The sequence below is a fragment of the Clytia hemisphaerica genome, unplaced genomic scaffold, assembly GCF_902728285.1.
Source record: "Clytia hemisphaerica strain Z4C2 unplaced genomic scaffold, Clytia hemisphaerica genome assembly, whole genome shotgun sequence".
In the NCBI taxonomy this organism is placed as follows: domain Eukaryota; kingdom Metazoa; phylum Cnidaria; class Hydrozoa; order Leptothecata; family Clytiidae; genus Clytia; species Clytia hemisphaerica.
In genome coordinates this window covers 263,542-287,869 of record NW_027104154.1, presented here as the reverse complement: position 1 = coordinate 287,869, position 24,328 = coordinate 263,542, and the positions used below count along the sequence as shown (strand labels likewise).

Here is a 24,328-nt window from a genome sequence, read left to right as displayed (position 1 = left end):
CATAGTTTCTTTTTGTAAACATTCGAAAACCTCCTTTTTTTCTTTTGTTTAAAAAGAAAACATTGCAGTGTAATTTCTTTGTTTTCAATTAAAAGAAGCTATTGTAACGTAAAATTTCTTTGTCCTTTTTTATATTGAAGAAAAAAAATTGTCTTTGTTTTTTATTATATAGTAAAAAAAGTCTCTGACTGGGACTTGGGAGAGAAAAGAATAAGGGGACAAAAGTGTCCCCCCGCCGAAGAGTGCAAAAAGTGGTAATAGTGCAATTAACGATTAATCGCACTCCTCTAAACCAATCAGGTTCGAGTAATTTTGCACGGCTGACGATTAGTATATGTAATCACATGATAACGAGTGCAATTCGAATATAATTGCACGAGTGTTTTTTTGTTATTAATTTTCTGAGTCTGAAAGGACGAGGAAAATTCGAAACAAAAAAATCACGAGTGTAATTTTCGAATTTTACGAGTTATCATGTGATTACAAGCTAATCGCACAGCTTGTTTCACTACTTTTGCCCCATTAGGGAAGTAAATTACACTGAATGTTTTGTATTTTTCTCTTCTCTCTATGTTTTTCTTTCATTGTTGAATTTCGAATGCAATTAAAACGTTCGATGAAATAAATGTAAGAAAAAACATCAAAATCAATTTTGTAAACATTGGCGTTGCATCGAAGAGTGTGATTAATGATTAATTGTTCTCTACAGGATGTAATTAACGATTTAATTGCTCTCTTTGAAGGGGCGCCAAATAAGAAAAAATAAATCATCGTGCGATTATGTATCCCTGTAAACAATATCCAATCGTAAACATTTAAAAATGACAAGCTATAAACAACACTTGGAATTAAAACAAGAAAATCATCTTGGGGACGGGAAGTATTCATTTTAAGTTTATTTAGTCAATCAGTCAAACATCATAAACTATGTCAAACAATTGAAAATCGGATAAATAAGTAACATTATTTTTATCACTAATCAATAATTAATGGATTTCCAATACGGGATTCGGAGAAAAACAATTAAGAATAATTTATTTAATAAATAAATGTAATTTATAATTAAAAAATAAGTTATTTAGCCAATGAGTATATCATATATTGTGATTTTGGACAATACTAAAATTGGGGTCGCCATAAAGAAGTATTCTACACAATATTCTGGGATTAAATAGAAAAAAGGTTATGTCAAGTTGAAGAAGGCTGTCCAAACATCACAAGTCTGTCGTTAGAGTAATCAGTGCAGTGCACCAAAAAAATACTGTGAAGAATTGTTTCCACTGAATTTGGTCGACAGTTGCAGAAAGGGTCAACTGTGTCTGCAAAATTATGCCTGAGCTTATGAAGATTACTGCAACCAATCCTCAATCGGTTAAGAAGAACAACGCCATCGTTGTCACTACACGTTTTTTTTTTATTAGAACACCTAAAATTTGGCTGAGCCTGGATGTGCTTATTTTTTTTAGCAATTTTCAGCCTGAAATGTTCTTAGATGCGTTCTTAAATTTTCAGACTACTCTAAATCGACAATATCATGCAAAATAAAGGGCACTTAAAATTGGTAAAATTTGGACAATATTTGACCCTCGATTTAGAAAATCCATTCCTAAGTTTGTTTAAAACTGCTTGAAAAGAGGAAAAAATTGTAGTTTCTTGTCATTTTTTTCCAAACTGAGGCTGGGCATGTTCTTACGATGTTCTTAATTTTTCGACGAATTTCAGCCACAATGTTCTTATAAACTGGGTTCTAATAAAAGAAAAAACGTGTAGCTCTGAAAACTGGGTCTGAGAAATCGGAGAATTGTCTGCTTGAAAGACTTAATTGTGGGAAGATTCCGTACGTGATCTCCGAGGTTATTTATGCAAAAAAGAAAGAAAGAGGCACGATAACGCTCGGTTCCGGGGGGGGGGGGTACAAAAATGGATGATGGGTATGTGCGGACGGTAAGGGTCGGTTTTTTCATCTTTCAAAGTCTCTCTAAGGGTCGAAAAAATCAAAATTCCGGATTTTTAGGAAATTTTTCGATTTCCAGAGAAAAAATTGTAATTAAGTCTCTCGAAGGGTATGACTTTTTTCAAAAATCAAAAAAAAAATTGTAATAAAGTCTATCTACTACTTTAATGGGATAAATTTTCGCGGGGATTAATTTTCGCGGATTTCGCGGATTTGGGTGTCATCCGCGAAAATAAGTCCCATTGGAAATTTGAAAAAGGCCCATCCGCGAAAATTAGTTTCCGCGAAAAATTAGAATTTTTTTGCAATCCGCGAAATTTCTATTTTTATCGTTCTTTATTTTTTTTTCTACATGAGGCAACCCTCGGGAAAGGTCAATCCTCAATATGCTTGTTAGCAAAAAATCGTTTTCCTCAAAATTTTCTTCACAAAAAAGGATATGTAATATTTTTTCCCAAATTGGCTGTGAAAATTTAGCTTCGCACAATAGAAGTTCAAATTCAACTTTTGATAGTTGTAATACATATCTCCTCGCCCTATTCCAAAACACCCTCTTATTACTTGAAAAAAAAATTCTTAATTTTCCTGGAAAAATTTAATTTCAATGTTTTGACCCTTTTAAAAAATTTTAATTTGTACCCCAATCCGCGAAATTAAATCCCCGCGAAAAATCAGGAAATCCCTCATCCGCGAAAATTAATTCCCGCGAAATCTTAAAATTTCGCGGATGAGCTCAACCGCGAAATTTAATCCCCGCGAAAATTTATCCCATTAAAGTAAGGGTTTGACTGTTTTCAAAAATCGAAAAAAAAAATTAGAGTCTCTCTAAGGGTCACCTTTTCTGCAAAAATTAGTCTCTCTAAGGGTCGGTTTTTGGAGGTCCCGTCTGCACATACCCCTCATTCGCCAACCCTAGTACCCCCCCCCCCCAGGGACTCGGTTCTACAGAAAGATGCCTCGAGTGGTGGTTTTATCCTTCGCCCTCCATTGCGTTCTTCCTCTCCTCTCGGGGGAAGAAGAATATTCGTAAGATAAGTAGGAGCAAAGCCTTCTAGTTAACCACCTGTCTGATAGGCTTTCAAAGCCTAACTCAAGGTAAAATTTTCTTTTAATGTTCCTCTGAAGCATCAAGTTATTACAAGATAAGCATCATATTAAACAGACTCGACTTTTTCAGAGCGTGCGTGAAATCGCCAGGACGATTATATATACACTATATACTATACCTGATGAAGTTCTGAAAATAGTACGAAATATCGTAAAAAACAAACTGTGTTGATTTTACTTTTTTGTTCACTTATACACTATATACGATTATCTCCATAATCTAGGTGTGGTCTAACATAGGTTTTGTATATAGTGGCAAGAGAAACCCTGGTTAGAAACATACGAAATCTGCGAATAAGACCAATACATTTGATTATATTTTTTTATTTTTTCATCAAAGTATGAGAACAAGATGTTTTTGATGATCCTGAACTGTGATGGCTGCATTATTAAAAGTAATTTCTGAGGGGTAAAAACAGGTGGATTTAACCTTTGGGTAAAGAACACTTCAACTGCCTCTTTAAAGGGATCAGGGTTGAAGGACACTTTCCGTTGATGAGCCCACTCACTTATCTTCTGCATGTCACTCTTCAATTCCTGAGAACAGCATATGGTCTAGGATGAAAAATTGGGTATAACATCTAAAATACCTCAATTACACCCTATATATAAGAACAGGATAAGAGGCTCAAAGTGCCAAAAAAAAGAACAACCAAGCCTCAGAAAAAATTTATTGGTTCTTATTTTAAAAAGGTGTAGTCTCTTGACCCAGCTAGCACATAACATTGCTTCAACGTTCGTCTAACGTTACATGGATGTTGTGAACGTTAGATAAACATTGAAAAAACGTTGTGCGCTAGCTGGGATGTTTATGGAATATTATTACTTGGAGAAGGTAATTCTTCAGGAGGAAAATTTACTTTCCGATCAGGGTTCAGCCTGGTATACTGTCTTCAACATTTTATTAAAACAACCCCAGGCCACTGGAAGATTTGGCAAAAATTTCATCCCCGGTGGGAAAAATACCCTAAAATTTTAGCCTCAGTAGGAAAATTAACTTAATTTCATCTTAACTCAATTTCATCCCCCATTCGAAATTAAATGTTTAGATATTGCACTTCAAAACCATCCCGCTGGATTTTTAACTTTGGCACAATAGAAATTTCATCCTGGTTGGAATTTCAGTAGATATTATTTATCCCCGTTTGTGGGAAAAAGTTCCATCTGGGCTGTGAGACAAAGTGTATTAAGGACTAAAGCGAACCGTATATTTTTGTGCACTTGTCTGAGCGAGGGCTAAAACCTTTGAATGAAAATAGAATCTCCATAGAATTTTGAGGTGCTTCAAAAAAGAAAAACTTCTTCCAGGCTAAAATCTGATTTTAAAGTGTCAATAAGCTGCAAACCTATGTATTCTAAAAATAATTTTTGACCCAACAACGGGTATTTCGCCCGTCACATGTTTCTGTCCTTTGATGTTGTATATATGTCACCTCTTGAAGACGTAGCGCTTCGTCAATTCAAGTTTAATTTTGGAAGAAACGGCCGCTTGTAACATTCAGTACGTAACTAACATTCAATCATAACAACAATCACACAAGGCTTCGATGGCCAAAATATTAAGAACAAATTAAGAACATTTTGAGGCTTTGCAGACTCTGTAACACCCGATTTGTTAGGAAAATGGACAAAAATGCCCACAAATGGTGAAAATTAGAACTTGTTAAGAACATCTTAGGCTTAAGCTAAAAAAGGAAAGAATATTCGAAGGCTGTGTAGTATTTTCTGCAGAAAAACATCCAACTATTCATTCACCTTCACTTTAAGGCTAGCTGAAGGCATTTCAACCTAGCATGCGATATAACATTTTTCTGGACAGTGTGATTTTGCGTTCCAATAAAGCAAGTCTTTGACAACAAGATTGTGGGCTTTTTTACTTCGTTTTTTTCCGGAGCTGGCATAGTCAAACCCTAGACACCACACGAAAAACAAACAAAGAAGATGTCCTAAGATATGTCATGGTAACGGCTAATTAGTGGCAACTAATTTTGTAGTCGTAAAATGCCCCGCTGAGACTACCGAAGGGCTAGATGATGTGCTTTGGCTGAAAAGTGTACCGTGGTTAGGTAGGAAATCCTACCTAGGTGGTCAACGTTACATTACAATAGAATTTCAACGCTTGACCAATTAGAAGCTTTGCAGGTTTTCGAAAACAATAGCAGCAAAATTTTTTTGCGATAGTCAGTTTTTTGCTTGGAAGAGCTTAAAGCACGACATCTAGCCTAGACTTAGTCATCTAGAACTAGTAAACTGTCGTGGTGCCCGAGGCTGGCTATGCCTGAGCTAATGACAACAAAATCTATATTTAAAAGTTTTTTCCCAGATATCGGCCTTACTTACCGCTGGAAGGTAAGGAGACGGGTTGGTACCCTTTGTAGTTTCTGGGTCAAGAGTCAACAGAGTGGACACGAATTTAGCTCATAATAAGTACTCAATATTAAAACACGATACCAACTATAAAATCCAAATAAATATGTACAAAAAGTTCATAAGATATCCGCGTCCGGATGCGCCGCTCACCGCAAGTTTTTTTTAAAGTGATAAACCCTTATGATAGTACTACTCAATATAGCGGTGTAAATGCTTCGAGAGCGCTAGATCTACGTTTTCTGGAATACTTTTGACTTTTGATGATGTAGCACCGTTAAACTTTAATTTAGTTTCTTTGCAGGTACAACTTAAAAAAAAAACTCCAACCTAAAATGGATATGGATTGTCCATGGATATATAAAGTTCAGTTGACGAGCCGTGTTCTAACCAAAATTTAAAGTTTTTAAGTGTACATGTTTCTTTTACCTATCTATTGTACTCAACTTCGCGCTTTTTATTTACTAGCCCAAAGTTTAAAAGGAGTTAACCACTGGTTTAAAAACATTTAATTTCTACACAGGTTAAACAGAATCAAAATTGAAATTACATGTTCTTTTATAAGAACATATTAATTGAAAACATACAGATGGCCAAAATACTAAAAACAAGTAGAGAGCTTTTTAAGTTTTCACAGCCCTAAAACATCCAATTTCTTAGAAATAACTGAAAAATACTCACGAAATGGTGAAAGTTAGAACATTCTAAAAACATTTTTAGGCTTAAAACTTAAAGTTAAGAACATCCGAGGGTGGCTTGTATCTAGATGCCCTTATAAAAAACGTGTAGCTGTTCTTGCTTCTAAGAAGGAAATACATTCAATGCGCACTTAGCTGCGGGGCATAGATACAACTTTTAGCAACTCATTAAGAAATAGGATGAACAATACTATAATGATATGGCAATTACAGATAGGTATTAACTTGATTGATAATGTATTGATGAAAAAATTCAACATTCATATTTAAACACGTTTGTAATGGTAAGAGCTATCGAGAGGAAATTTTTAAAAACAGAAAAGAGAAATTACTCACACATGGTCATGCTGGGGTCAAGCTATGAGTAAAATCGAAAAAGAGAAATTTTCATGAAAACATTGGTATATGGTATATGACTTCAGTGTTTGGAAGGACATGTATAGGCGAAGACGAAGGCGTAAAGTTTTATTCGCATGTCTCATTCTGGTATCCTTGCTTTGCTTCAATATGAATTTGTTCATCGACGTGGACAATAAAATCATATCACCTTTGAAAAATTTCGGACAAAACATGCTCAGAGGTTCTAAAAAACACCCATTTGTGATGCCTGAAAACCATACACCAAACATCAAGCTTTTGAATTACGACGATATCGATCCTTTCCATGGAGACATTATGTTTTTGGTTACATCGCATATCCGTTTTCAAATCAGGAGAGATTCTATACGTAGTAGTTGGGGTGACGCTTCACGGTTTACTAAACATCGTCTAAAATATAATGGTGTCAATTACAAGGTATATTTTCAGACTGGTTACCTCGATGGTGCTTTTAAAGCAGCTAAACTTGAATCTAAAATTCACAGGGATATGTTGATTAGTAATAGGACTGAGGATTATTGGGACCTATCCAGGAGAGTGATGCTTGGATTTATTTGGTCACTGGAGCATTGTAGTTTTGAATACCTTATCAAAACCGATGATGATGTTTTCTATAATATACCGAATCTTTTCCAGCTCATTTATGAAGACCCATTTATATTAGCACACAAGGATCGTGTTTTTGCCGGATCTATTTACCAAACAACGCGTAGATCAAGCAGAGACTTATTTTCAAAATGGTATGTGCCAAAAGAGGAATGGCCGGCTGACGAATACCCATATTTTGCAACTGGAATGGCAAATATTTTATCACGTTTAGTTGTTGAGAGAATGCGTCCACACTTTGACTGGGTGAACCCATTCCGATTAGATGACGTTTACATAGGAATGTTAGTAAATAGGGCTGATGTTCCCCGTATGGGGATTCGGAAAATAAAAGTCATGAATGAGGAATTTTATGGAAAAGGCTCGGCTAAAAAATGCTTTTATCTACGACAATCGGTTACTCAACATAGAGTTATTAAAAAATGGTGTATGGAAAGACTAACTGCTCAAAGCCTTATATCATAACCAGCTAAATATTTTTCCTGTTCCTTGGAGACCTGACCCCCATTCTGGGAAATTGTTTTCATTCCCTCAAAAGATGCATATTATAATATACATCAGTCTTACAAAGCTCTTCTTTGTGGTAGCAAAGTGAAGGTATTCACTTTAATGAGATTTTGGCCATTGAAAAAACTTTAAAGCGGATTATCTAACTCTTTCACATGCAGATCTCAAATATCATTCTTTCCCCAGAATTCCTCTGAAATTCTGTTCATCGTTGATTGATAGACAGATTTCCTATAGTATTGTGTGCGTCATTATTTCAGGTGCATTAATGCATGTTCAAATTTTCAATAGTTCTTTCGCACCTATTACCCCTCTTTGTATGATTTGATTATTTGATATGAGTCATTCATCAAAAGAAGCGTATTCCGATGCGGAAAGTGAAAAACGCTGTGATTTAAATTTCGCCTCTTTTGAGATTTAGGCTAAAATCTTGTTTTTCAGGCCATCTGTGATGACGTCATAAAACCAAAAAAATAGATATCTCAACTCGAGAACTAGTCAACCTAAAATTTTCACGTATGATAAACATTACCACGAGGAGTATTCTGAAGTTTTTGATGAGGTCAGCATAAATATCACAAAATCGATTTTTTTCAAAATTTCAGCTGACTTCATCAAAATTTTTCAAAGATTTTGAAAGGCAAACACTCCTTGTGCTATTACTTAGGTGCAAGAATTTAATGAAAATTTGTAACATTTGTTCCATTGAATTTCCATACAGGGGGATGCAAAAAAAAGATTTTTAGAAATGGAAAAATTTGCTAAAGCAACCCTTGGAAAAATTATGTATACTTCAAAAGTGAGGATGGACGAAATAAAGTGGAACTTTTAGAATAATTTTTTACACCCAGGAAAAATGAAAGATACTATACATTATACCCCTTGGAAATTTTTCTCCGATTAACCCCGGGGGGGGGGCAGTCAGGCAAATTGACCGACGGGCATGTGCGGCGGTTAAGGGTATGTTTTTCAAAACATCAGGAATGCACTGTAAGGGTGTACTTTTGATAAATGCACTGTAAGGGTGGAAATTTCAGCAAATCTGGGAAAAATTGCAAATTTTTGCTCGAAAATCTTGATTTTTTTTGCTCTAAAAGAGTTTTAAAATTTGAAAAAATGCACTGTAAGGGTATGAATTTCACCGATTTTTTTCTGCACTGTAAGGGTGCGATTCTAAAAGCCAATTTTTTCGCCGCACATACCGTCAGTTGGTAAACCCACTGCCCCCATCTACCACAGTGGAGTTCTTTTATGTATATCTCAGAGAAAATTTTTTTAAGCAATTTGAAACTTTCTGACTTTTAATATAATCTTATAAAGAGTACTTATGCAAAATTTTAGGGTCTTAGGTCGGTTTTATGACTTTATTGTGAAACATTACATAAAACCCAACTAAAATCACTTTTAAAACTCAAAGTTAACCCCTGGAAATATTCGCCCCTACCCCTTGTATGGATATAAAATGGAATGGTTAATTGATATATGTGATGTGTTTCAGAGCCTAAAGGGATTTTATAAAAGAAGAACCGTAGGGTTGGTAACGGTCAAATGATTAAAATATTGATATTATCCAGTTTTTGCATTTAAAGCTATACGATCCAGTTTTTACATTTAAAGTTATACGATTAGATAGGAAATTTTTTATTAGCATATATAGAAAATATGTACTTTTATTTTGTAATATAAAAAATTGTTGCTCATCAAAAGCGAATTTGTAACAAAAGGTGTCCACATATTTAACCCTTCGAACTATATCGATTAACTCAACAAGTACGATTATCTCCATCTTACGCCAAGTTAATCGTCCACTGTACCACCTCCTTAAATCGAACAAATTCATTGCCCCCGTGAAAATTTGTCTTTGGCCGTTCAAGATATGGAGATTCTACTGTATCAGTCCTAAAATAGTCAAAGGATCTGGCTCTGACTCGTCTATAAGCTATAGCAGCATTCCCGGCAGAATTCAAAAAATGTACATCGAGAAACAAAAAAGAGCCGGTGCTTCAATTCTAACACATTATATACCGTTGAAAAGATAATACAGAGCACTATAATTTTGGAAAAAATGAAGAACATTCAAAAATATAATAAAGAGTTGACACAATATCTAAGTTTCAACTCTTTAATATAGCAACGCTCTATTAATTTATCAAGCACTCTTAAAAAAACTCTAGAACATTCAAAAATATATATCTCCCTGTCAGAAGAAGGTCCCAGACTATTTAACGCCCTCCCACAATTCATCCGTAAGCTCAAAAACTGCTCCAAAACTAATTTTAAACATCAATTGGACCATTTTCTCAATTCACTACCGGACGAGCCACTGCTGCCGAATTACTTTCCTCTTAGGAGAGCTGATTCAAATAGCATCAAAGTCATGGTCCATCATCGGATTTCTCAAATTGGATGATCGTTGAGACGAAAAAAGAAGCCTTCAAAAAGTATCAAAAAGTAAATATATCAAAAGTTAATAACTAATTTCAAAATCCGATTTTCTAAGGGATAAAGCAAAGTCCTGGTGGACTAGGTAATCCATAGTCTAATGAATAGATAGCACATCTTTGGTAATCACAAGGTCTGTTTGACCATACATAGCGGACAGCCGTTACATTCTGATTACTTGGTATGGTGAGATATATTCCAACAGGATCAGATGATGGACTAAAAATCATATTTGTTGCAGTCCATTGCCCCGTTCCTTTGATCTGAACCTGTGATGATAAAAAAATATGAAAAGTTAAATCTTTAGTAAAAAGGGGGAAAATTTATGTGTGCATTGACCATTGCTTGGGGCTTAATTTGACAAAAAAAATTTACTACCGACTACCGTAAAGTGTGTTTCCCACTATACTTAAACCCTTTAACTCCCCCCTTGTATTTTTAGGGTTTTCACTTCATTTTCTGAATAATATATGAAGTATTAGCCAAGGACTATAATTTTGAGTTGAACGTTGTAGAATAGTTATTTTTCAACATAGAAAAGTTTTTTAGCTATTCATTTTTTTTCATTTCAAACCATCTAATACAAAATCTTTGTAGAAGTGTTAAATTTTGCGGCAAAAAAATGGAAAGTGCCGATGTTGGCAATCCCGACATCGGCACGGAAAGGGTTAACCATACTGTTTGTTTTGCTTATTATAGATTTACTAACCTAGCAAGGCAAAATAAATGATGTTAATAATTCTGCTTTTACCGGACACACTGTAAAGAAGTTATACAAGATCTTATCAATTCTGATAAAAATAATTCACAGAGAGAGTAACTCATTTACATACCTCGAAACCATCATGACTTTTAATCAAAAGTCCCTCTTCATCTGCTCCTCTAAAACTGACTCGTACATAGCTTTTACCTTCCAAACTCATAATCTTGCAGCTGTCCATAATGGCCCCTTGAAATGTGATATTTATTTCGCCGTAAACCATAGCACGTGCTCCCAATGATAGTCTATAGGCAACAGTATTTTTGTCACGTGGATGAACAGCGCCGTAAGGTGAGTTGTCGTCAGGGAGATCCATAGCAACAGCCATAAAGACGTTTTGTTGTTTAGGGTTTGGGACGTAGCCATAATTTGCTGTCTGCTCGTAACGGATGCGAGGGAACCTTTGTTCGGGAATCTTTGGGTCAATCGTAGCCAGCTATAAACGAGAAAAAATATTTTTGTGTTTTTCTTTTTTATTGATCCGCCTTTATATAATACAAGCATCTTACTCATAATCATGTTGCCGAAAATCGATCCATTTGACGACTTTGACGTTTTTGCTAACCTTTGAGAGACTGTTTTTCCAATTGTTAGCTCAAAATTACCAAATTTATGACCGTTTGAGGGAGTGGATTTTTAATATTCAATAATTTTGGGACCCTTTCAGAGAGTCAATACACCTTTTCGACCGTAGCCGCCAATTGCCGCAAGGGGATTTTTTGTCCCTTTTACCGCACTTTTTTTCGCGCCTAAAGACAATAGAAAAAATTATTAAAACCGAGCTTAGGGTGGTAAATTGAATAATAAAGTGGACCGCGCTAAAAAGGTATTACCGGACTATAATTGCTTATTTGTATTACTATTAATTGCTTATTTACCCCTTTGTTAGACTTCCGAGCATTTAAAAAAGGGACCCTTATGGCTTGCACGTACCCAGCATCCATTTTGCTCAAGTACCCTCCCCCTGGGTCATGCTGGTACAAGAGTTTTTAAAAATTTGAGAACTACTAGGATTTCGTCTTAAAGTAAATGTAAATACAGTTTTTAGCTCCCAAAACACCTTGACGAAAATGTAAGATTTGCGATGATATACGCTTTGTTTATAGGTCTTGATCATCTTAGATTCTTTTCAATGTATTTCCGATAGTTACATCATAAACTATTTGTTATCGCTGCGATAGTCAATGTGAAAAATCTTTATGCATTTGCAATCCTAGGTTGTATTTCGAAGAAAACCTAACATGTGTTACTTAAGGTACTCCGTCACTGAAAAATCACATACCTGCACAAAACCAAAAGGTAACATTTGATCCGTGGAGCCATCAGTTCCTTCAAACCATTTTTTTCTCCAATCATTAATCATCTCTGGGAAAGTACATGCGTATATCTCTGAATTGTACAAACTATTTGCTTCACCTTGATACCAAATTGCACCTTTGATGGTCATATTCAAAAAAGGATAAATCATAGCATTCCATAATACTGAATATGAGTTTTGAGGACTTTTTGGTTCCTCATGGTGCTTTAATTTACATTTTGCCAGAGCTGTTGGTGAAGACCAGGCTTCGATTCTAGTACCACCCCAACTGGTGGCGATCAAACCGATTGGTATTTTATATTGGTCATACAATCGACGTCCGAACATCCAACATACTGCAGAAAAATACTTGAAATTTGGTCCACCAACAGATTCTACATGAAAGAAACGTTGACAATTAAAATTAAAATTAAAATTCCAGTCAGCACAAATCTCATAACAGTGACTATCTTACGACTATAGCGTTAAATAAATCACTGGATAAACCACTACCTTCCACTGGCCAAATTTGCCAAAGTATATAGTTCACAATGGAAGACTTTACCCCGATTTTTGTCCCCGCTATTTCTCTATTCCCACCGAATCTTCTGACTCTGAACACAATAGAGTTCAAATTCCAGAGCCATAAAAAACAGGGGAATATCAATCCCAATCGAGCTTCAGTCAGTTATTTATACTCCACTGACCGAAAAATCCTACCTGATCCGTGAAAAAGGGGTTAATAAACGTTAACCTGGGATGTTTATTCAAACAAAGAACATGGTTACCCTTTGTAGAGTTTTAGTTAGAACCCTCATATTCACCGTAAAAATAGACTCGAAAACAACCCTCATTGGGCAAAAGTCCAACATTGATTGTAATATTTCAATAAAGATTTGTCATAAATTACATCAGCATTGCATATAACCTATAGACCTAAATTCCCTTTGGAATCTTGGAATCTCTAACTAGAAAGAAGAAGACAAGTATTATGGATGGGCGAACTACACCCAGGTAAGGGGTACTCAAGCAAATGAAGGGTAAGGTACGTGCAGCCCTTAGGGGTACCTTTTTTAGATTTCCAAAGTCCCGCTAATGGTCGGAAAAATCCGTAAATCAAACTTCAGTCCCACTAAGGGTCGTAAAATTCACAAAGTTTTCCTTTGTTTTCTCCTTTTTAGTCCCGGTAAGGGTCAAAAGGGTCGAAAGTCGGGCGGCACCCCCGTCAGCTTGCAACCCTAGTACCTCCCCTTCGGGGGGAACTATACAAACCTCGTGATGCTTTAGTCCAATTCTGCCATATATTAACATATTGGAGGTCATTCACGGCAATTTCGGAATAATTTCTTTTGACAGTGAATAAACGTATGTCTGGTCTTTCGTCTGCTGCAGCCAGCTCTTCTTCACTTGTTGATGACTGAAAGAGATGGAGATGTATATTTTTCCAAATTTTGTTTTAGAAAAAGTGTATTTTCCTATAGGCAGCCTCACAGAAAAAAAAATTTAATTAAATATTATTGCTCTATAAACATTCATCTGTTTATTTTGTATCAAGCAACCTTCATGCACTTTTCATACGTGAGATATCGCATTTCAAATCACACATATATTTTTCAGATAACAGCATTTTATGAGCGTTTATTTATCCATTTGAAGATTAAGTGGTATCAGGCCAATCCGTAGTCAATTTGTCTAAAGATTGGTACCTTTATCTTTTGAAAAGAATTCCAAAATTTGCAGTAAATAACAATTCAATTTTCTATCAATTCAGTGGATGTCAAAAAGTGTGTCAAAATCTAACTAAAAGCATAACACGCACTGCACACAGAGCTTTTTAATAGAGTGCTCATTTCAATAGGAAAACAATGGTTGTTCTCTTGGGAGAAGTAACTTCTAGAGGTACATAGTTGGTTATCTATTATTTTTACATCGTTGATCCAACATCGTTCCTTGAGTAGTATCCACTTTTTGGTGCTTACTTAAACGTCCAATAATTCTCTGGTGTCCATCAGTAACGTAAATAAAGCTTTGGTTACACTGGGAAAAAGTTGAGGTAAATTTTCCATTTTTACGTGGCTTTGAGGTTTATTATAACACATCATAGGTGCATCCCCGTATGACCGACCCATTGGGACCTCCTACTCAACAGATATCGGCTAAAATATCGGCCAACGGTGAGGAAATAAAACTCCCTGGGATTTCATCCTCCTTGGAAAAGAAGCTTTGTGAATTTGATAAGACTAAATCGGAGAGACGAAGGAGAAGAGTAACAGAAGAATTCATTGTTTAGTAATTTACAATAATTATTTCCGCTTAACCATACCTTACAAAACTTTAATTTCAAATTTTAAAACAAGTACAAGACAATAATATAAATATGAAAATTTTAATTTGAACAAGCTCTGATATCATCGAGCACTCTCGGCAGATAGAAGAAAATAGAGTTGTAAACATGAATGTAAATTTTCTAAAATTTTGACTCCATTACTGGTTTTTCAAGAAGTTAAATTCTCTGCTTGAAATCAGTTATTATCGTAGCAACATTAATTCAAAATGCATCAAGAAAAAATTTTACAAAATTAAGACCTGAAATTTTACAGAATAAGTTACAATAAAAATTATGAAATTAAAATTAATATTTTAAACAACTTCCTCGACGGTTCTCATAACTCTATACCCCTTTCACTATAACTCGCATCCGCTTTCAATTCACTCAACGCACTAAACGCCTCACGCAATCACATCACGCACTCACTCACTCACTCACTCACTCACTCTTCACTCACTCACTCACTCACTCACTCACTCACTCACGCACTCACTCACTCACTCACTCACTCACTCACTCACTCACTCCTCACTCACCTCACGCACTCACTCACTCACTCACTCACTCACTCACTCACTCACTCACTCACTCACTCACTCACTCACTCACTCACTCACTCACTCACTCACTCAACGATCACTCACTCACTCACTCACTCACTCACGCACTCACTCACGCACTCACGCACTCACTCACTCACTCACTCACTCACTCACTCACTCACTCACTCACTCACTCACATCACTCACTCACTCACGCACTCACGCACTCACTCACTCACTCACTCACTCACTCCACTCACTCACTCACTCACTCACGCACGCACTCACTCACTCACTCACTCACTCACTCACTCACGCACTCACTCACTCACTCACTCACTCACTCACTCACTCACTCACTCACTCACTCACTCACTCACTCACTCACTCACTCACTCACTCACTCACTCACTCACTCACTCACTCACTCACTCACTCACACTGTCACTCACACTCACTTTTCACTCACTCACTCACTCACTCACTCACTCACTCACTCACTCACTCACTCACTCACTCACTCGTTCACTTTTTTTTTGATTTTCCCAATTTTGGTTATTTTAAATGATTCTTCCATACTAAAACTTTTTGGAGAAAATCCGCCATTATCGAATAAAACGTTGAAAATTATTTCCCCGTGCAAATCTAGGCTGCTGACATCCACTAACGGATTCGTGCTGCTATACTACTTGGGGTTTTGTAGGGGTCTGCAGTTCAGACTTCAGACTAATGTAAATCGAACGCTTGTTTCGTAATGATAGAAGTTACGTAACTTAAGGCCGGTCTCCACTTTCGCGCGAAATGAGCGAAAAATTTTTAACGTTTTTGTAAGGTCATTGGTCGGTTGAAAAAATTGAAGCAATTCCATTGGTCAAAATTGACGAAACGGTTGAAAAAAGTTGAACTTCCTTCAACTTTTTTTTGTTCGCGCAAAACTTTTTTTTATGACGTAATCTTTTGTTTAGGCAAACTAGCAGCCATTTCGATTGACTTCCAAATTTGCCATACTCACCAACTTTGCCAAATCCACAATTTCAATGTCAAAAGATCACCGCTTCATGGCAAATTTGTACATCGCTACACCGCCATTATGATTTCGGTTTTGTGATGCTTCGTCAGTGGTTTTCTGTCGGCGTTTATAAAGCGAACGATTTTTTTAACCAATCAAATTTCCGATCGGCATTGTTTTGCTTTAGCATTGGAAGGTCTTCTATTTTTCAAAATCTTTGGCAAAAGTGGCAAAATTGGAGTGAAAAGAACATAGGTCTCGTGGGAACAGTGTTTTGTATGGAGGTAAGTTCCAAAAATGCCAAGAATGCCAGACTTACCACATCTTTTTTATTTGGCATTTATGGCACTCAAATTTTGCCACATTTGCCAAATTTTTGTCAATCGAATATGCAAAAATATTTGGCAATCAGGGCAAAAATGGCATATTTTGAAGTCAATCGAATTGGGTATAGGTTGAGAAAAAACTGGTCGCCCACCGCACGTCGTAGTCAGTCACGAAGTGAAATTTGGAGGCATAAAAACACAAACTGGGTCCAGAGTTGACTTAAAATGTACCCCCTAAGGTACACAAATTCTTTAAAGGTATATATTAAAGGTTAATTCGATTTCTTCCGGACAAGCATTTCTACTGATAACAATTTCCCAGTGTCGTCTTCTTTTGTAATCTGTTTCCACCGTAGACCCGGGACTGCTTTTTCCCCTATCTTTCCTGTTAAAACAACATCCCCACACACTCTTGTTACCACCAACCAGCGTCTCCAAAGTGATTGCTGCATTTTAATCCATACAAATCATCATTATCTTGATCTTTTGTCGAGAACTTCATTCCATCTAAGTCATTAAAATCGTCTCCATTAAGTCTAACTGGAAGACCTCCAGGGATGGCTAGTCTAGCTGGTAAAGGTTGACCATATACATGTTTGTATGTACCAATATTGAGTTGGTATTTTGAATCTTCATCACCAACATTGAATTGATCATAATAAGGATAATAAAACTGGTTATCTTCGTTTTGTAGAATGAATAATACTTCATTTTCTGTACCAGGTTTTGTGAGGTTATGGATGATATCATTACCATACCAAAAGTTACCACGGAGATTACCGAATCCTTTTTTATATTGATCCCAGCTTTTTCCAAAACTACTGTTAAAGATCTGCCTTAGAATGACAGTCCAGCCACCTCCGAGAAGAGACAATTTACAATGGATGGATCGAAAAATTCCTAAATTACCCGGCACTTGAATTCCATAGATACCATCACTTCTCCAACCCATACTGTAGATATCTTTGCAATCTGAGGCATCTTCAATGATGGATATAAACTTTAGCTTTTGATCGAGTGAGCTACATGCGCCAGTTTTTATAAAATATTCAGCATTGGGAACAATTCGGTAACGTACAAAAATCCCATATGTATTATGGTTAATCATCCTACAAGTTTTGGTATTGTGGTAATATGTTAAAGAAAAGCATCTTTCGTGTCTTTTACAAGATGATAAACACGAAACCATTTTAGGTTGATTTTCCTCTTTTTCGAAATCTGATGCGAAAATGGAGAATGTTTCAATACCGATAGTGATTCTATCATAAAATACATCACTAGGCTCACATTCTTGGTCCGTTGAAATCCCAAAGACCATGGAGACTTGCAAAAGATTAAGTATGATTGATATCATCATCAGCATTATCGAATGTTTGTCTTCGGTAAAAACCTTTCACTTGCTTTCTCGAGAAATCTTTCCTTTTGCAATTAAGTTTACCAAAAAAGGTTGTTTTTAAACTGTATTTTACCATTAATTATGCATTAAAGGTTTTGACAATCTTTTTTTAACCTCAATAAAATGTCTGGGCAAGTAGATGTCAAAATGTTTACCAGAATTTCTACATTTAGCTAAAATATTTTTCCTGGTGTTCTGAGTCAAATTTCTGTCAATATTCAATGGCAAACTTCTGACAAACATCCATAATTTTGAGTAATCTCAGTTTCTGGACTGGATTGTCAATTGTAATAAACTTACAGTGCAGTTCAGTGCAGTTTTGTAAATTTCCTAATTTTGAGGACCCTTTGACTGGTGCACTTTATCCACCAAAAAAAGCAGACAGGAAAAACTTATTTTAACATAATATCATACCGCTGAACGTCTGAAAGGTCATTTGCTACTTGAAATTAAGCTGTGGAGACAAACTGTAAGAATTTATCGCAAACGGGCTTCCTCCAAGATCTGGATGATTGTCATGGTTACTTTTTTCCCACTGAGTGCACGTTGAATGAAATTGGAATTTGTCTTCACAGCATGATATACACGTGGGATTCAGTTCTTCACAGCATGATCATATTGTTCTTAAATTTTTGGGAAGCATGTTCTTATATAGTTTGTTCTTATAAAAAAACGGTAATGCATACACTGTGATACTCAGAATAAATTTGAACGTATCCCTGGCAACGAAGAGAAACGATGAAAATCAAATGTAATGTTTTAATTTATGCTACCTGTACATTTTACTCGCGCCCTGCTGGCTTAAAATGTCAAAACAATGTCTCTGATCTAATGTCAAAATTAAGTTAAAATCATAACAAGATATTAAAAATTGAGTATCAGTAACTTTCTCCTCGGTTTGGATATCAGTATGACTTTGGGGGTAAACATTGATTAAATATATTTCAGGGGGAGCAGAAGGCTCTACCTGCATCATACGGCTTTTTCTTAACTTTTTCGCGACCCCCGATCGCGAGGGGAGATTGACGTCACTTGATTTCACTCCAGTATCTACAGTACTGTTTAAAGAAATTGTAATGGGCCAAAAAAGTTATCATAAAATCGCATATCCCTGTTTTGTTGTCAATCATGATTAGAGGGTGATTTTTATTCCAGCTAGAGTGTAGTTCTAAATAGTCTAGCATGCTAGACGACTTAACTCAGTAAAAAATAGGAAGTAGAAAACTTGACAGGAGCATCAATATAGTCGTCTAGAATATTTTGTGCACAACAAACTTTTCATAAAAATTCTCTTTTTTCATGTTTTTGGATAACATTTTCAGGGGGTCTTGTTGGTTTGTTTTGGTTTGTTTTTTTTTTCTTTCACTTAGAAATTCTCATTGGCTGAAATTTTTATTTGTTTATATATTTTGTTGTATATGATTGTTTTCTCACCCCGCAGAAATCTGCGGGCCCTGCTGGAACTCCCGTAAGCTACGGAAACCACCTTAGCCCAGTCGTTTATTTTAACCATATCCCGACATAAAAATTTCCCGCTTTCAACAAAAACGTTATAAACGACTGGATTCCCAGTCTAAGTTCTAAACAGTTCTAAACTCAATTTGCAAAGTCGCAAAGTGCTGCAATCCCGCATCTCTAATGGAATTCACCCCACTGGCCACAAAAATAGAAATTGATTCTAAAAATGGCCCATCTGTACCTCGACGAAATCTTTGAAATCTGAAATTGTCCCTATTCCAAACAGACTAATCTGATTCAAAATTTTATTCCTCACTTAATTTACCATTACGTCTTCTGGGGAAAGTAATTCTACTTAGTTTTCAATACCCCCTGGTACACAAGAGGCAGGTGTGTTGAGTCTACTTACCAGCCTATAAGTGGATTTGAATTGGAGTGATTCATCTCAAATGATAATGAAAATTTCAATATCTACATATAAAGCCAAAAAAAGTCAAATTTCCCGGTAGTGCGATGATCGTAACGGGTCTACTTACCATACCAACAGTGAACGCCATATTGCTTTGTCCACTACACAACCAAACATCTCCAAACAATACATCTTCCAACTTGATCTCGATCTCTTCTCCTTTCCATTTAGATCTGGCAATAATTTCATAAGGTTGATTTGATTTGTTGATAGGTGGCTCTAACGGGTCTAATTTAATCTTCCATACTGATTCCCCAGTCAAACCTATAGATAAAAGTATATTTGATTTGTAAAGTTTATCTTGCATTTTTGTTTAGGCAAACGGGGATAAATATACAGTCAAGGTGTAAAGGTTTGTTTGGATGACCTTTGAAGTAAAATTTTGAAAAATTCTCTTCCCTGTTTGGACACCCCTGTCTCACAGCCCCGGTGAAAGTTTTTCCTTACAGCGGGGATAAAATGTTCCATCAAAATTCACCAATTGGGATGAAAAATTCTTGTTCCTAAGTCAAAGTCTCATCGGTGAGTCTTTGATAAATGGGGTTATAGTCAAGTCAAGAGCAGAAGAAAAAGCAATCAGTTCTTACTTTCGTAAACTATCGTCTCGTATTTAAACCTTGTATTGCTCCCTTCAACGACAGTCAACTGAACTTTTTGGCCTTCCTCACCAAATCCCCATACATTTGCACTCAAAGGTGCTCTTTGTAACACCATATTTGAGCCATAGTTATTGGCAAATCGAAACTGACTAAAAACTACAGGTGAGTTCAGAACAATCAATACTAAAGCCAGATACATCGTCATTTTTGTAAATTTGTTTGAATCTTTAACATGTGCCAATTTCGCGTCAAACGGCCTTTATAGGTTACATAAATAACTTGATATGCAAATGCTTATATTGTGATTCTAAGTAAGCGTGTAGCAGCTCAAATACTTTAACTAAGGGTATGCTATTAATGAAATTTGACCTAAATTTATATATGGATCTGGTCGTTAAATGATGGAGGTACGAAAGTTCTTATAAAAAGAGCCTTGAATTTCTGATGATACTGAAATCAAAAAGTATGCTAGGCTACTGGCATCAACTAAGGGATTCGTGATCCTTTTTTATTGTAGAGGTCTGTGATTCTGACTAAGTAAAACCAAAACTAATACTGTAAGAGTGCCCTATTCATCTTTTACATTCCCTAGTGTTCTTATCAATTTCAATGATGTGATTTTTAGCAATGTCATAACTTTGCAAAAGCAAAAAACTAAAATCTTTATTTTATTAACCTTGCATCTTTGCCGGGCTAACAAATAACAAACTGACTCCATCGAACTCTAAATTGTAGGCTTATTGTAGAATTATTATAGCCAAAGTCAATGTTTCAATATATTGGTACCGAAAACGCCGGTACCTTCCCACCAGCAAGCAAACCTTTTATTTGTTAGTTGCACAGGGTTTTCTGCTTTTCTTACAAAAAAAGCTTTTCTTGTGTGTGACATGATCAGACACTTCCTTCTATAACATAGTGTCAATTTTATTTATTTTACATGACTTCTAAAATATTTTTTTCAAAACAACTTAAAGAAGTACTATGATCATATGATAACATTTTGAATCTCATAGAGAAAAATGTTTAAAGTTGCTATCTTTTTAAGTTTTTTGGTTCAGTTTTTTAGTTCAAATCATTTGAAAGATGGAAATAATACATTTCGATTTGCCAATACGCTTGGTTCGAATATGGTATTGCAAAGAGCTCCTTTGAATTCAAAGTTATGGGGATTTGGTGAGGAAGGTCAAACTGTTCAATTAAAACTCGGAAATACACAGACTTTCCGAACTACAGTTAAAAAAGGTGAGAATTTTCAGCTAAGTAAAGATTAAGCCCGGGAATTTTATAAAGTTTTGGGATTAGGCTAATACATACACCCCTGGTTCACAACCCCGATGATTATTTTCCCAAATTTATCGGGATGAAGATTCTATTGTTCCTAAGTCGAAGAAAACACTCGGGATGGTGCAATTTTCCCCTTGAATGAAATGGGGATGAAACCTAATTCAATTTCCCAGTAGGGCTGAAATTATAGGTTAATTTTCCCACCAGTGACCGAATTTAGGCCAAATTTTCGAGTGCTGGGGTCCCAGTCCAAGTGGGTCTGTGACATGAGGAGGTATACATAAATGTCATATTCTTACGATTTTTAATCCTCAGAATTTTGTTAATCTTTAGATCAAAATGGGAATAGCACATGGAGCATCCAACTACCAGCAATGAAAGCGGGTGGTCCATATACAATCACAGCTATTTCGTTTATCAAAGGGTTTACTGTGACCATATCGATTGAAAATGTCTTATTTGGTGATGTTTGGATGTGTGCAGGACAAAGCAATATGGAGCTGACAGTTCCCCAGGTAATAATACATGTCATATCTGAAATCCTAAATCAGGGATTTAGGCTTGGAGTGGGGCAATGCTTTCACCTCCCTTTCGAGGTAGCAGTACGGTCGTGCAATGCATTTACCTTGCAAAGAATTCCTAGAATTGTACCATAGGCTGCTGGATCCTAAACAGACTTAACTACTTGAGGTTTTGTAGAGGTTTGGAATTCACATTAGAAGCAACAAAGGCCTGTTCTGAGGCAAACGATGATCTAGTATCTCAGGAATAAGTTTTCAATTTTCAATTCTTTCTATCTTAAATTGTTTTCAATCGTTTGTACTTTAGGCATTTACAGGTGAGCTAGAATTGGCAGAATATGCAGATAACAGACCGAATATACGTATTTTCACCATCACACCAAAATACTCTTTGAAAGTACCGTTGGTTGATTTTAACCAAGATGGAATTACGCAGAATTGGACTGTTGCTTCTAGAGGTATAAGGAAGATTTTATTTTAAGTAACCTGTATGGTCTTACAGGTGTTATAAATCTGGCGGGGATTTTCATATATAGTGCCTTTCCTTAGTTGGGATTTAATTTTTTTTTGATTTTTTTTAATTTTTTTTTTTTTTACATGAAACTTGATATCTTTTATAATAAACGTACAATAAGGGCGATAAATTAGAGTAAATTATAGATTGGGATTTAAATTAGCGTAGTTTTTCATTGGGATCGAATTTCCAGTGGGTCCATGAAGTACGGAGGCTCAAAATTCTCTTAATTGTGAAATCTCGTGATATATCGGTAAAACCTAATCTATTACATTTATTTTCCATAACTATCCTAATTTTATTCGATATTACTCCATAGACTAATTGCGTTGGGAACTAATTTTGGTAAATTTGGCGAGTTTCATGTCGAAATTAACCAAAATTAGTTTCACCAAAATTTGAAAAAATTAATCTGCTTAAGTTAATATCGTCATCAAATTCATTCTTGTTCTGTTTGTAGAGGCTCTTACTGGACCCGCATGGGCGTATTTCTCTGCAGTATGCTGGATGTACGGGCGCCGATTATATGACCAATACAAGATTCCGATTGGTTTGATACAGGGAGACTGGGGTGGTACCTCTGCTGAGGCGTGGTCTTCACCAGATGCTTTGCTTAAATGTGGATTAACCAAGACAGATGATAGTGTTAACTTAAGAAGACCAAAAACAAAAAAAAGCGATAAACAAAGCAAAGAGAATAAAGAAATGGATGGCTCTGAGGATTTTTTATTGAAGCAAGTTTTCAAAGGATCCCATCTCGGGGAGAGTTTCCCTGATTCAACAATGATGAAATTCTGGAAACGAATTGATGAGAAAATTCATGACTCTAAAACTAAACTTAAAATGAAGAAAGACATTAAATCTTTTGTGTCAAAGACTAAAGGAATGGTGTCTAAATTTCTGAATCGAGTCAAAAACGCCCATCAGAATTTTCAAAAAAGAAAGGGTCAATCAAAACATAGGATTCCAAAACAGATTAAACCTATGATGGTATCTAAGGACTCCTTAAATGCACCAGGTCCTGAAAATAACCATTCAGCATTGTGGAATGGAATGATGGCTCCTTTCACCAGGTCCACAATCAAAGTATTTTGGTGTTGCATGGTATCCCTGAAGAAATAATTTTGGTTTTCCAATGTAAACAGTCTCATTTGATACGCATGCGTATTTAGGAGATGATCAATGATGAGGAAAGAAAAATGGTTGAAGACGATACTAGGAGCCATCTGATTGGATAAACCCTTTTGGTTTTAAAGTGTAGGTATGAAGAAGTTGCAAACTTTTCCTGTCCTTTGGAGGGTAATTGTCTCAAAGACTTATTACAGGGTTGCGGTCAGGTGCCGATATCGATCGGTATGTCGATAACTAACGAAAAATATCGGAATAAGCTTACTGGATTTCTTAAACTATTGATATTTGAGAAGGAAAAACAACTACCTTATCGGGGAAAACTTCGTCGGGAAATTTTTCGTCGGGGGTAATTTTTGTTGGTGGAAAAATATTCGTCACTTGCAGGTAGTTGGTAAATGCATTAAGGCCGGGGAAAATTTTCGTCGGGGAAAACTCACTTGGTTAAAATTTCGCCACTTTTCCCGATAAGGTATTAAAATAAGGGTCCCTACCCCACTTTTTTTTAAAGCTTATTTTCAACTATATCTACGCCTCTACCACCGTACTATTAGTATTGCCAATACAACAGCTTTCCCCAAAAAAAGGTTTGGGAAAGCACACCTTAGATGGTTCCGTCTATATGATATTACTATTT

General features: G+C 35.9%; 3 protein-coding genes across 3 annotated transcripts; 2 read left to right on the top strand and 1 right to left on the bottom strand.

Annotated features, from left to right (window-relative positions):
* The first annotated feature begins 6,561 nt into the window (after positions 1-6,561).
* On the top strand, positions 6,562-7,575 carry LOC136814061 (beta-1,3-galactosyltransferase 5-like). The gene has a single exon (XM_067070559.1). It carries the CDS (start codon positions 6,562-6,564, stop codon positions 7,573-7,575), a length of 1,014 nt encoding a protein of 337 aa, XP_066926660.1.
* Positions 7,576-9,619: 2,044 nt separating this feature from the next.
* Positions 9,620-20,520, bottom strand: LOC136814094 (sialate O-acetylesterase-like). Its single transcript, XM_067070597.1, has 6 exons — positions 20,233-20,520; positions 19,713-19,909; positions 13,389-13,533; positions 12,102-12,511; positions 10,893-11,255; positions 9,620-10,328 (listed from the first exon to the last, which is right to left on the bottom strand). Exons 1-6 carry the CDS (start codon positions 20,447-20,449, stop codon positions 10,113-10,115), a joined length of 1,548 nt encoding a protein of 515 aa, XP_066926698.1. The 5' UTR covers positions 20,450-20,520; the 3' UTR covers positions 9,620-10,112.
* Positions 20,521-21,201: 681 nt separating this feature from the next.
* On the top strand, positions 21,202-23,685 carry LOC136814060 (sialate O-acetylesterase-like). Its single transcript, XM_067070558.1, has 4 exons — positions 21,202-21,486; positions 21,862-22,043; positions 22,357-22,507; positions 23,024-23,685. The coding sequence occupies exons 1-4, from the start codon at positions 21,264-21,266 to the stop codon at positions 23,683-23,685; spliced, it is 1,218 nt and encodes a 405-aa protein (XP_066926659.1). The 5' UTR covers positions 21,202-21,263.
* Positions 23,686-24,328: the final 643 nt, after the last annotated feature.

Excerpts from the sequence above, each read along its gene's own strand:
- LOC136814060 (XM_067070558.1), top strand. The coding sequence starts at position 21,264 with ATGTTTAAAGTTGCTATCTTTTTAAGTTTTTTGGTTCAGTTTTTTAGT. Across the intron at positions 21,487-21,861 it reads CCGAACTACAGTTAAAAAAG|ATCAAAATGGGAATAGCACA; the intron begins GTGAGAATTTTC and ends GTTAATCTTTAG. Across the intron at positions 22,508-23,023 it reads TTGGACTGTTGCTTCTAGAG|AGGCTCTTACTGGACCCGCA; the intron begins GTATAAGGAAGA and ends TTCTGTTTGTAG.
- LOC136814094 (XM_067070597.1), bottom strand. The coding sequence starts at position 20,449 with ATGACGATGTATCTGGCTTTAGTATTGATTGTTCTGAACTCACCTGTA. Across the intron at positions 19,910-20,232 it reads CGAGACGATAGTTTACGAAA|GTTTGACTGGGGAATCAGTA; the intron begins GTAAGAACTGAT and ends TTTTATCTATAG. Across the intron at positions 13,534-19,712 it reads TGGCGTTCACTGTTGGTATG|TCATCAACAAGTGAAGAAGA; the intron begins GTAAGTAGACCC and ends CATCTCTTTCAG.
- LOC136814061 (XM_067070559.1), top strand. The coding sequence starts at position 6,562 with ATGTATAGGCGAAGACGAAGGCGTAAAGTTTTATTCGCATGTCTCATT.